Genomic DNA, 13,847 nt, shown 5'->3' on the forward strand with positions numbered 1-13,847 from the left:
GACGGTGATTTCTTTTCTAAGATAACGTGTTCTGAAACCTTATATGACAAAATATTACAGGAAAAGTATAACAATATTTGGTCCGGATAACTTGTTTCAGAGCTTGAGGCAAATTGCTTCTGTGTACTCTGTAATATGTTTTAAATGTTGATATTTGTGTCAACGCTAAAAAGACACATTTTGTCATACTCGATTCGTATCTGAAAACTGCCTTCCCATACGCTACAAAATGAATTATTATTCAATTTTTTATGAAACAACTTGTTCATCACTTGTCTTTGTGAAAACATATTGCTGCTTACTAATATTTCTCCAATATTTACGCTTTCAGATGCTATATAATTTGCCCCTTTGTTTGGGTTTCCAGTCGCCAAGCAATTTGTTCTTTTTTATTCACGCAGTTAAATGCACACTTTATATGTTGCTTCGGAGCTGTACACTGCGCTCAAAAAATTTTTTTTATAAGCCAACAAGGTGAGAACAAGACAAAGCCGTTTGATTACTAAAGAACATGTAAGAAAACAAATATTTGAACATCTGGATTTCACAAATCAAGATATTTTCATGTCAAAATCATAACACTGTAATACCGTCCAAAAATTTGCATGTTAATTCGGAATTTCGTGGGTGTAAATTGTCACTGTCAGTCATCAACAAGAGGCTTTGAAGAAGATCTAGATTGCGTGCGGCTCACTGATTTTAAACAAAGGCAATTTGGTAGGTATATTTAACTGAATTTTCAGGCCAATCTCTGTCGTAGACTCTTAGGATAATCTCTTTGGACGTGCGTCAGATATCTTTTTACTTTCGCAAGAGTGAAATATCAAATCCAAATGACAGGAATTAGTGGTTTTTGTGATCATACATTCAAACGATTGTATCGTCTAATGCGGATAAATAAATGCTAAAATGTCGCCCTCGTAAATTTTCAAACTAACGAGTCCGAATTGATAATTATTTGCCAATCACCTGCAACGATATATTAAGCCTTTAAAAAATGGCGGCCGAGCTATGGGACAAAAGGCAAACATCAGGAAAAACAAAAAGCTTCCAAATTGCACCCTAGCGCAAAAAAATTAGAGTGCTCGAAAAATACAGGTGTTGTTGAATTTACACATAAGAACACTCGAAAATCACACTTCTCCACTTAAATTATGTATGAAGTCCTTTCGATAACGACTTAACTTTCATTATTTAGAAAGAATTAAAGTTTTGAAGACGACCTTTTTAAAACAACTCAAATCTGGAATAAAGACATCCTGACGTTCCTCTGTGTCTTTTCTTCGCAACTCTTCGCTTCCCTGAAGTCATTCTTGAGGACAGCTGCATAAATTATTCATTCCACGTTCACAGCTTTGACATTAACTGAGAGAATTGACAGGCTGAACCGCCGATGTCGTCCACTCTTGTATCACGGGCACACATCGGGTTGTTTACTCTCGTGCGGTCTATTAAATGACTCATTTGCTCCGAGAAAATCAACTTACAAGGTCCCAACTGACACACTGCAGTGAGAACACCTCGCACAGGAATCGCACAACGTTATCAGAATGTGTTCCTCCCGCGATTCGTTAAACCGCGTTATCTACGACGACCGTGTCGTGATAAACGTGAGCGGTATGATATTCGAAACGCGGCAGACGACACTTTCACGTTTTCCAGACACGCTTCTGGGCGACGAGGAAAAACGCAGCAAGTTCTACGTGCCGGAATTTCACGAGTATTTCTTCAATCGAAATCGCGCGGCGTTCGAGGCAATTCTTTATTATTATCAATCCAGCGGACGACTCAAGCGTCCTGAAGAGGTACCAATGTGTATTTTCAAGGAAGAAGTCGAATTTTTTGAGCTGGGGGACGAGATTTTGAGCGACATTCGCCTAAAGGAAGGCTACCTGAGTATGGACGAGGAAGCTAAGGAGCATCCCGAAAATAAACTTCAACGCAAAATCTGGGAGCTTTTCGATCAACCAGACACTTCCACAGCCGCGTCGTGTTTAGCTGTCTTTTCTGTGGCCATCATTGTTTTAGCGATAACCGTTTCTATCGCAGAGACAGTCCCCTCCATAAAGCAAAAGAAAAACTACACCAACAATTTTACAAATGTCATGGCGGAACAATCATGGACGGAGGACACCTGGTTCACACTGGAATTATCTTTCAACGCTTGGTTTACGATTGAATATTTGGTACGGTTGTTCACTTCCCCTAACAAGTACCACTTTTTTGCGTCGCTTTTAAATTTCATAGACTTGATGGCCATCGCTCCGTTTTACATAACGCTGCTCCTGGACAAGTCCGAGACAAGCTCGGTTGCTGCGCTCCGAATTTTGCGGATTGTTCGCGTGTTCAGAATTTTCAAGTTGTCTCGCTATTCAAAAAGTCTTCAGATTATCGGTTATTGTGTGTTAGAGAGCTTTCGCGAGTTAGGTCTTCTCATCTTGTGCCTATTTTTAAGTGTTGTAGTTACTTCTAGTCTATTGTACTACATAGAAACGGGAAGCCCTGACACAGATTTTGTTAGTGTACCAGCGACGTTTTGGTTCTCACTGCAAACAATTACAACGATTGGTTATGGGGACATGGTACCGCACACCGCACTGGCAAAAGTAATGTCGGCCGCTTGTGCCATATTCGGCGCCTTGACACTTGCTCTACCCGTACTAACGTTCGTATCGAATTTTAATACCCTTTACTACAAAAACATCATGGAAAAAAACGAACGAAATATTCAAGACAACCGCGACACATCGGAAACAAGCGAACATTATTCGCCATTGAATTCAAGTGAAGAAACCCACTGAAACAGTACTCTTACAGCTAATGGAATTACGATAAAAATAAGGGACTTTTGCCATGTAATAGACAGAATTCATTAAAGAAATTCGATGAAAACCTACTTTATTAGTGTTAAGCCTATGTACATAAATTAAAAGTAATTTTACAACATATTCGATGTGTCTGCGATGCACACTCACTTTTTTCTTTAAAAAAAAGCTGAGATTGGCAAGCAAAAGACTTCAAATTACGTTCTTTTGACCACCGCATGTGTAATTTCTTGGGGTTATATTGCTTTGAGAAGTGGAAATTAATTGCAATCCTATCGAATGCTAAACAATGTCTTGTTTTGCCAAAACTCAATGGGCTATCCACCCAGCTGACTGTTCGTCAAATTAATTTTGGTCTTTGGTTAATGCCGAGGGCTGAATAAGACGAAATTCTTTGTTTGAAATTGTGGCGCGACTTTCTTTCTATCATTTGACGCGAAATTTTAATAAATACCAATTTCCTATAAATCTCTTTTCTTTACGTTCATTTGGAATGACGCGCGTGTGAAATAAAAGGTTGTGAGAGTAAATTATGTTGCCGTGAAAGAACCCATGGGGTGCAATGACCAAACTCAACGCAACGACTGGTGGAAATTAAAAAGCAAGCACGAACAGGTTACTAATAAATACCAGCCACTGAACCCGCAAACGAAGTGGTAATAATGTTTTCCTTTCATTCCAGTCGTGGTGAGAAATATGTATAATTGCTCATATATAAATAATGCCGGTCTTTTCTTTTTTTAAATAAAAATGAAAATTTTTCATTTGTAACCGTCCAGGCTTAAATTTGTTCTTGTTATAACAACAAAGAAGCTATTAATAACGATTTTCCTTTTTCCCGCGAACTGAAAAAACATTTTTTTTTATACTGGAATGGTGAAAATCGGACACGGGAGAGATTTAACTGGGTTTTACGTTTAGGTAGTTTGAACTCAGATTCTCTTTACTTAATTCTCCGAAACTGTTCATTATATCCGAGAGAGACTGGGTCATTTCATGAGGTAGTCGGAATGGAAACCTCTTGTATAATCTTGAAACCTCTTGTAGTCCTCTTTCATCTCCTGCAAGACGAGATTGTTTGTTGATCTCAGTGAGGTTTTGTCTGTAATTGCACAGAGCGGTTTTCATTTGAGTGTCGAAAAGTAATTGGTTTTCCATCACTGAATTACGCTACCCGATTGGCTTAAAAAAAACTCGCGCCACTTTTCATCCAATCAGAAGTAAAACCAAAACCAATTGTAACTCATTGGCACTCGTTTTCCCGCGCTTCGCATCAGCTACCTGTAATTACTTCGAGCTTTGATTGGTTCACTAGATTGTCTGTGTCTTTTGGGATTGGCGGTGATTGGCCAGAGTGATTACTTTGGTTTTGGTTTTACGACACTCAATTGAAAACCGCTCTATTAACATTTGTAAATGTAAACAAAGTGTGAAGACATTTCCACATGCAGTCTAGACAAAGTATTCTATTTCTTTTGTTAAAAAAAGAAAAAGATTTTTATCAGTTGCAGCTTCGGGTCGCAGTGATTCAAACTTTGAAATGTGTTCATAATGTAACCATTTGCTACCTCTGGGCTAGTCACTCTCACGTCCTAATTGATTTCTCTCATTTGCCCATTACTGTTCTACAAAATTAAACCATTTTTAAAGAAATTCCCAAGGACTATCTAACAAGCCTGTTGTTTAAGAAGACAACGAAGGTCCCTATATAGCGAGACGCGTCGTTGTTTTAGTCACAAGTTTTACCTGCTACAGTGGCAAACCACCTAACGTTATAAACCAAGCTAGTGGAACAACAAATTAACTACACAGAGGTCGCTTGCGGGGACGTAATAACTTGTTCTGTCTTTCTTGCTTTGAAAACAAATTTAATTTTCACGTAATTTTATTAGCAGAGGTGGTACAGTGAGATCAAATAAAGAAACGCAGCAAATCTCGGTTTGAGACAAGAGAGTTGCTTAGCACGCCAAGGTGTAAGCAAACGACTATTTCACGAGGAAGAAAACTTTGCATGCTGTGTACGAAGGCACTTCGTAGGAAAATCTACAAATAAGAAAGACAGCCCTTAACCGTCATTCTCACATTTTAAGGCTTTCTTTTCATAAAATCAATCTATAGAGTAAAAAAAAAAATTTTCTCCTTCAGAGAATAAGCACGCGCTGTGACCGGGTTAAGGGGATTCCACTGTATTACTAGTAAAAAGGTCATAAATGAAGTTCTTTTTCCACAAATTGAAAAAAAAAACTCAGTTCAATAGAATGTTCTATTCACACCAGTGTGGTGTACTACAGCTACAAAAGATGCCTTGTTAAATTGCCTCATCACATATTTCTGAAAACTTATTTTTGCGGGGGAAAGTTCTTCACGTAGTTTGTGGGATATGAACACAAAACTCTCTCGCACCAACTTCCACACACACTTACTTGAAACAAATTCTCTACTTTCTGTTTTGCGCCATTCTCGTCTTCCAACATTCTTGTTAAGTGATTTATTCTGCAAAGAAATTCAAAATTAATAATTAAATGGACTCGCAGTTTAATAAAACGAACACGTTTGAACTTAGGCTCCGTCCACGCGACGCTGGAGAAACTTGAAAATGCAGCTTCATTTCTACGGTCAGGCCTGCCGTCCACACTAATCTATTTCGAAAACGGAGCTTTTTGAAAACACTCTTCAAACCGGACAAAATTTGAAAACGCCGGCTTTGCGTTTTAGTGTGGACCGAAAACATTTTCTAAAAGGAGCTTTACAAGAACGATGATGTCACGATGATCATGTGATTTCCCTGACAGAGATTTCTTCAAAACTAAATCCAAAATGGCCCGTGATTGCTGCGTTTTCAAATTTTTCCGGCGTAGTAAGGACGGAAAACTCTCGATGTTTTTTCAGAGTGAAAACACCGTTTTCAAATTTCTCCGGCATAGAGTGGACGGAGCCTTGAAGCATTTTCAGTGACCTATTCGCTCCTAGATAACAACATGAACAACTTGTGAAAGCTGTCGGCGGCTGACTTTATTTTAGACTGTGAGGGCTAAACTCCTGGCCCTTCAAAAAACGATCCTTCACTGTACTTTTGACCACAAACCTCGTTCTTGACAAATCTTGCTACCATACTTCAGCTCATCCACCATTTGTTAATTATAGGTCTCCCGAGATGGAGAAAAATTCAAATAAACATTACCTCTGATTGAGTTCATCCACTCTGTTTTTGTGTGTCCTAGCTACTCTTGCTGCTTCAGCTGCAGCTTTGCTCTCGCATTCTCGTGTTGTCTCTTTTATGGACTCTTGTCGACGTTTCTCAGCGTTTTTCTAGGTAGAGTTAAAACAATTCCAAAGATCAACACTAATTGATGACTTTTTTGTTTCAAACGTTGGTATCAAGTTGACAGTCTGAGCCCCTGAAGGGGAAGGGGGTGGGGGCAGGGGAGGACTCCTACATGAAATGTTCCATGACCCCCCCCCCCCCGGGAAATTCAAAGGAAATCTCTCAAAAGGCACTGGACTCATTTTTTTTATGGGGTAGCGAGGGGGTGGGGAGAGATTCTGACTCAAGTCCATTATTCATCCCAAATGAGGCTAGCCTGAATTTTAGCCACATGTGACTCAAAGAGATGCCTTAAAATTCAGGCTTTTAAGAGGTAGCAATGTTGTAAGTGACAATGGTTGGCCAAGAGCAAGAGCCATGACAAAGAGAAGGTCAAAAGAAGTTTCCCAATTTCCCTAGTTTCTTTCATTTACTGAAAAACTTATTGCAGGCATTACGGATGTCTCTATTCTTATCTTCATAATTTTGTAGAGTGATCATGATCTTGATTCTGGGCTTGCAAAATCTTCTCCCTTCTCTAGCTATACTCTATCTGATGTTTAGACATTCCCAGTCCTCATGAGACATGATCATAAAATAATTATTATGTCATTAAAAATATTACCCTTGCAGCAGCAAGTGCTTCCCCAACAGCCAATTCTCTCTGCAGTGCTGCTTCATTCCTCAACTTTCTTGTGAGTGTTTCTGTAAGGTTTTTCATTTCTTCTTGTTTCCTTTTCTCGGCTTCTTCTGCTGCTTTCTGCAGAGCCACCCGCTTTTCCTCCTGGGATCTCTCCCAAGCTGAACGTGCACGCTTCTTCTCTGCGACTTCACATCTGTACTGAATTTCTGCCATTTGCTCCTCAGCTCGCTAAAAAAGAGAAAATAAATTAAGCAGTCCAATAATCTTGTCTGAGGTTATAAACTGTATTTTCAATAAAGAGCAGGCTCTTACACTGATGCTCTATCAGTTCGCCAAGCATTCTTTGCTTTGTTCGGGAGGAGTGCATGGCGAGCCATAAGCACATCTGTATAGGAGGCTACATAAAAAGCAGAGGTTTCTCAACTGCTGTCAATTGGTGAGAATTTTCTGCAGATAATTTTATTCATATTTGACATAATCTGAGATCAGGATTCACATGAATGAAAGCAACATCAGATTATATCCACTAAATATTGAACAGAAATTTGGTTGAGCTTGTGCTCCACCTAACAGATATATGTAATACTTACAAGTGGTGGACCAATTGATTACTAGATGCCTGAAAAACACCTAGCCAAAGTATTGATTGCTTAACACTTCCAAGTTTCAGTTTACCTGGGATATGCTTTTTGAGTCTTAGTATTAGCTATCTTGAACCTCTGCTACCTTGAACTATTTTTTGTTTTCCTTGAGAGTTTGAGAAAGCAGGCGTCAATTGTATTTTTCTACTAGCATGATTGTATGATCTGAGAGAAACACAATGACTACCGGTACTCTCTATTACTGTTTTATGAGAACACTCATAAGATTATGTTTTCTCATCACTGTTATCAGTACATCAGCTTGTTATTATTGCATAGAGAATCAAATACATTAGATGTGGATCACTCTTGCCAAATTCATTCACCACAATGCAAAAAAATATTGACATTAATTGATATGAAATCAAGCAAAAAATGGTCAAGACAAGAGAATAGCATATAAAATTAAGACTTTTATTTCCATTATATTACCAGCCTAGCTTCTTCCAAGGCCTGTTCTCTCTCCTCATTCATTCGTTCTCTTAGTTCATTCAAAGATTGATTCAGCTTTGCAAGTGCCTTTCCTTCAGCAGCAGCAACCTGGTATTTATGAAAGAAACATTCAAAACATTACCTTTTGATGTACAGTTAATTTTTCAGACCAGATGAGCAAATATTGAGTAATGATAATACTAATGACACTGAAGCCCAGATTACAAGACTTTTTTAAGCTGGGGTCTGTTAGTATTACAAAATAATGTCCTAGTCAATTTGTAACTTCAAAAAATTACTCAAAAAATAAAGAAAGCTTAAAACAAAAAGAGCCTTTTTCTCTTGTTTCTTTTTCTTTTTCATTTTAAATCTCCAAACACGCCCTTTAAGCAGGCGCAAAATAGAGCATGCGTGGACATTTAGCTACTCACAGCATCTCGGACTGCTTTCTCTTTGTCTTCTCTCATAACTTGCTGGATTTCATTCAGAAGCTCTGTTCCAATACCTGAAAATATACACAATTATGCACATTAAGTGAATCAAAATCAATCAAATTTACACTCAAAATTTACCACCAAACCGTAGCCATTATATCATATGATGATATTGTAAATTATTTGGATCAAAATTTCTCTTGTTATCAATTTCTTGATATGGCTGCAGTGTGCATTTAGCTTGATTTGCTCCCGAACACTATACCCTAACTTCATGTAATATTCCTTAGCACATCTTAGCTAGGTTTGGTAGAGAGTTTTTATACGAACACTTCTGTTGAACTCGAATTCAGATCAGTTGTTCTAGAACATAGTGATCACGTCGAGGATTTTAAGACTACAGCAGCATATCTTTAGATGAAGAACGAGGACGATAAATACTTTACTTACATACGATGTTGTTGTGCGTAACCTTTTGTGTTTTTAAGGTTGTTCTGCCATTTAACATTCGTTCTAACGTTAGCAAGGGATTTCCAGACGCCATCTTGAATTTTCGCGTCTCCTCGTAGCTATGCGACCGCGACTTAATGAAAGTCCCAGTCTCCCTTCTTACCTCACGGTCCGGCTGCCGGCTCTCCTTGCCCGTTGCGCTTCACACTTCTCTGCTGTAGGCGAATGATTCCTTAACCCCCAGTAATTTTCACAATAGTGGAAAAGAACTCTCACTAGTTTAATTTAGATGGACAAATCTATGCGAGAGCGTGATAGATCCTTCTCATAAACCCTGACTGTTGACAACGTCTCCTGACCATACAGTACAAAAACTAAATCGTAAATACTCTTTTTCTTTGGCCATCGTAGCCTAACAAGGAATAGCATGCAAACTGCGGAGATAAACATGATAAAAATACACGTTGTTGGAAAACAAAAATGATACCTTTTTACTTGACGTTTCATATGTTTCAACATAAATCTTAGGGAGTGACCACTGAAAGTAGAAGTAGTCATTATAATACATCAAATATTTCCGCGATTGGCCAAAACGCGTCACATGACTGAATATTCCCCAGCTAAAACTGGGGAATATCCGAATGAAATTCCTCAATTTTCAAAATCGCCCGTGTTCCGAAAAATATTTGAAGGATAATAAACACAATGGTCGCACACAATAGCCTCCATTTGAAGCGAAAATATGCTCGGATATTTGTTCTTAGGGCCGAATTACACGGTACGACTTTGTCTTATAACACAAGCTTACGACGGGCCTACGACATGACCAAGGACCATTTACACGCGCACCACATTTTCACTTACTAAATTAAATATGCAAGAGTTTGCATCGGGATTTTCAGAGCGAAAGTTCTAAACAGATATTTTAGCTGTCCTGTACTTTAAAAAAAAAAAACTTTATAACGAGATATTTTTCGCTTTAATCCGTTCAGTACTTTTCGAGAAACGGCTTCATGTGACTCAGTCAACAACAACTCCGTCCGCCATTTTGACGCAAGAAATTTGTCACAAAATACGTCATTTTCTATCGATTGCGGCTACGATTGTCGTAGCATTTTAAAACATGTTTTAAAATCCTACGACATTTTTATGACGTACACAACAGTCGTAAGCGAGTTGTAGGTTTGATTTTTGACTTGCAGGTTTGATTGTGAAAGTAAATGTGAGGGATTAAAAAGATGTAGGCTGTGTAGGTATATGTTGGGAATTAATACGATGAAAGCTGTGTAGGTATATGTAGGCGATTGATGAGATGTATTGCTGTGTAGGTATACGAGGGAGATTAATGAGGTGGAGGTTGTGTAGGTATATGTAGGGGATTAATGAGATGTAGGCTGTGTAGGTATATGTAGGGGATTAATGAGATGTAGATTGTGTAGGTATATGTAGGGGATTAATGAGATGTAGGTTGTGTAGGTATATGTAGGGGATTAATGAGATGTAGATTGTGTAGGTATATGTAGGGGATTAATGCGATGTAGGTTGTGTAGGTATATGTAGGGGATTAAAGAGATATAGGTTGTGTAGGTATATGTTGGGAATTAATACGATGAAAGCTGTGTAGGTATATGTAGGCGATTGGTGAGATGTATTGCTGTGTAGGTATACGAGGGAGATTAATGAGATGGAGGTTGTGTAGGTATATGTAGGGCATTAATGAGAAGTAGGCTGTGTAGGTATATGTAGGGATTAATGAGATGTAGATTGTGTAGGTATCTGTCGTAACTACTAAAACGAGGAACCACCCAAAACGACCCAAAATGACCCAAAACGACCCACAACCATCCACAACGACCCACAACGATCCACAACGAACCCAAAACGATCCAAAACGACCCACAACGAACCAAAATATTCCAAAACGACCAAAAATGCCTTTGATAGTTAACACTGTCTTGTTTGACTAAACTCGTCCCCAGGGCTCCCCGATGTTAAGATATCGATTTCGAAACATTTTGTGACAAGTTTGCCATGCTTAAATGCTGAATGAGCGAAAGTAAATCGATATTAAGTGGAAACATCATCGGATCTTCCTCGTCAATCTTCGGCAATCTTCGGAAATTTTCGAAAAAATTCGGAAAATGTTCGGAGACATTCGTACGACCTTCGGACAACATTTTGCAAATCTTTTGAAATCTTCGGAAAATCTTCAAAAACATCGTAATTAGTAGGTTTTTGTTATAATAAACAGAATATTACATGGTTGCTTGGAGATATGAAATTTATCTCTGCTAAAGACTTCATATCTTGCTGCTGAAGGAGTTCTTTTTAAAGGGGCTGACGTTGACGATCCTGACTGCAAGCAGGCCTTCGACATTTCATAACGTAATAATAAATTAAATATGAGACATACTCATCCTTCTAATTTACCTTATTGATGTACCGAACAAGTGCCTATTCCTACTTAAAAATATATTTCTCTGAATGCATTTCGTTCTCGAGGAGAATGTGCTTAATGTAATTGTCTAAACCAGGATGACTAAAACAGGTGGAGCTCACTGACTTCGACACTGTTAAGGCACAAGTGTCTCTCCCTTTACATCAAGAACTTATCAAGACCCACAATTCTTAACGATAACCTATCTCTGAATATATTTCCTTATCGAAGAGAAAGTGCTTAATGTAATTACCAAAACAGGTGAAGCTCACTGACTTCGACACTGTTAAGGCACAAGTGTCTCTCCCTTTACATCAAAAATTTATCAAGACCCACAATTATAAAACGATAACCTAACATATATTTGAGTTCATTTCCTTATCGAATAGAAAGTGCTTAATGTAATTACCAAAACAGGTGAAGCTCACTGACTTCGACACTGTTAAGGCACAAGTGTCTCTCCCTTTATATCGAAAACTTTTCAAGACCCACAATTATAAAACGATAACCTGACATATCTCTGAATGTATTTCCTTATCGAAGAGAAAGTGCTTAATGTAATTACCAAAACAGGTGAAGCTCACTGACTTTGACACTGTTAAGGCACAAGTGTCTCTCCCTTTACATATAAAAAACTATAACAAAACAAGAACAACGACTATAAAAAGATTTCCTAACATATCTCTGAATGCATTTCAATGTTGAGGCGACATAGCGTAATATAATTACCAAAACAGGTGAAGCTCACTGACTTTGACACTGTTAAGGCACAAGTGTCTCTCCCTTTACATATAAAAAACTATAACAAAACAAGAACAACGACTATAAAAAGATTTCCTAACATATCTCTGAATGCATTTCAATGTTGAGGCGACATAGCGTAATATAATTACCAAGACAGGTGATGCTCACTGACTTCGACACTGTTAAGGCACAAGTGTCTCTCCCTTTACATATAAAAAACTATAACAAAACAAGAACAACGACTATAAAAAGATTTCCTAACATATCTCTGAATGCATTTCAATGTTGAGGCGACATAGCGTAATATAATTACCAAAACAGGTGATGCTCACTGACTTTGACACTGTTAAGGCACAAGTGTCTCTCCCTTTACATATAAAAAAACTATAACAAAACAAGAACAACGACTATAAAAAGATTTCCTAACATATCTCTGAATGCATTTCAATGTTGAGGCGACATAGCGTAATATAATTACCAAAACAGGTGATGCTCACTGACTTTGACACTGTTAAGGCACAAGTGTCTCTCCCTTTACATATAAAAAACTATAACAAAACAAGAACAACGACTATAAAAAGATTTCCTAACATATCTCTGAATGCGTTTCAATGTTGAGGCGACATAGCGTAATATAATTACCAAAACAGGTGATGCTCACTGACTTTGACACTGTTAAGGCACAAGTGTCTCTCCCTTTACATATAAAAAACTATAACAAAACAAGAACAACGACTATAAAAAGATTTCCTAACATATCTCTGAATGCGTTTCAATGTTGAGGCGACATAGCGTAATATAATTACCAAAACAGGTGATGCTCACTGACTTTGACACTGTTAAGGCACAAGTGTCTCTCCCTTTACATATAAAAAACTATAACAAAACAAGAACAACGACTATAAAAAGATTTCCTAACATATCTCTGAATGCATTTCAATGTTGAGGCGACATAGCGTAATATAATTACCAAAACAGGTGATGCTCACTGACTTTGACACTGTTAAGGCACAAGTGTCTCTCCCTTTACATATAAAAAACTATAACAAAACAAGAACAACGACTATAAAAAGATTTCCTAACATATCTCTGAATGCATTTCAATGTTGAGGCGACATAGCGTAATATAATTACCAAAACAGGTGATGCTCACTGACTTTGACACTGTTAAGGCACAAGTGTCTCTCCCTTTACATATAAAAAACTATAACAAAACAAGAACAACGACTATAAAAAGATTTCCTAACATATCTCTGAATGCATTTCAATGTTGAGGCAACATAGCGTAATATAATTACCAAAACAGGTGAAGCTCACTGACTTTGACACTGTTAAGGCACAAGTGTCTCTCCCTTTACATATAAAAAACTATAACAAAACAAGAACAACGACTATAAAAAGATTTCCTAACATATCTCTGAATGCATTTCAATGTTGAGGCGACATAGCGTAATATAATTACCAAAACAGGTGATGCTCACTGACTTTGACACTGTTAAGGCACAAGTGTCTCTCCCTTTACATATAAAAAACTATAACAAAACAAGAACAACGACTATAAAAAGATTTCCTAACATATCTCTGAATGCATTTCAATGTTGAGGCGACATAGCGTAATATAATTACCAAAACAGGTGATGCTCACTGACTTTGACACTGTTAAGGCACAAGTGTCTCTCCCTTTACATATAAAAAACTATAACAAAACAAGAACAACGACTATAAAAAGATTTCCTAACATATCTCTGAATGCATTTCAATGTTGAGGCAACATAGCGTAATATAATTACCAAAACAGGTGAAGCTCACTGACTTTGACACTGTTAAGGCACAAGTGTCTCTCCCTTTACATATAAAAAACTATAACAAAACAAGAACAACGACTATAAAAAGATTTCCTAACATATCTCTGAATGCATTTCAATGTTGAGGCGACA

The 13,847-nt window shown here is 37.7% G+C and overlaps 2 protein-coding genes across 3 annotated transcripts; one reads left to right on the forward strand and one right to left on the reverse strand.

The window, feature by feature from the left end:
- The first annotated feature begins 635 nt into the window (after positions 1 to 635).
- Positions 636 to 2,804, forward strand: LOC145492188 (potassium voltage-gated channel subfamily A member 1-like). Its single transcript, XM_081471529.1, has one exon. The coding sequence runs from the start codon at positions 1,551 to 1,553 to the stop codon at positions 2,799 to 2,801; it is 1,251 nt and encodes a 416-aa protein (XP_081327655.1). The 5' UTR covers positions 636 to 1,550; the 3' UTR covers positions 2,802 to 2,804.
- Positions 2,805 to 2,904: 100 nt separating this feature from the next.
- On the reverse strand, positions 2,905 to 10,497 carry LOC145492189 (uncharacterized). Of its 2 annotated transcripts, XM_081471531.1 has the most exons (7): positions 8,730 to 10,497; positions 8,277 to 8,350; positions 7,846 to 7,953; positions 6,755 to 7,000; positions 6,007 to 6,134; positions 5,249 to 5,318; positions 2,905 to 3,886 (listed from the first exon to the last, which is right to left on the reverse strand). In XM_081471531.1, exons 1-7 carry the CDS (start codon positions 8,821 to 8,823, stop codon positions 3,815 to 3,817), a joined length of 792 nt encoding a protein of 263 aa, XP_081327657.1. In that variant the 5' UTR covers positions 8,824 to 10,497; the 3' UTR covers positions 2,905 to 3,814. The 2 variants fall into 2 exon arrangements, with proteins under 2 accessions (XP_081327657.1, XP_081327656.1); XM_081471530.1 differs by lacking the exon at positions 2,905 to 3,886 and having other exon boundaries at positions 3,889 to 5,318.
- Positions 10,498 to 13,847: the final 3,350 nt, after the last annotated feature.

The sequence above is a fragment of the Orbicella franksi genome, chromosome 7 (assembly GCF_964199315.1).
Source record: "Orbicella franksi chromosome 7, jaOrbFran1.1, whole genome shotgun sequence".
Taxonomy (NCBI): domain Eukaryota; kingdom Metazoa; phylum Cnidaria; class Anthozoa; order Scleractinia; family Merulinidae; genus Orbicella; species Orbicella franksi.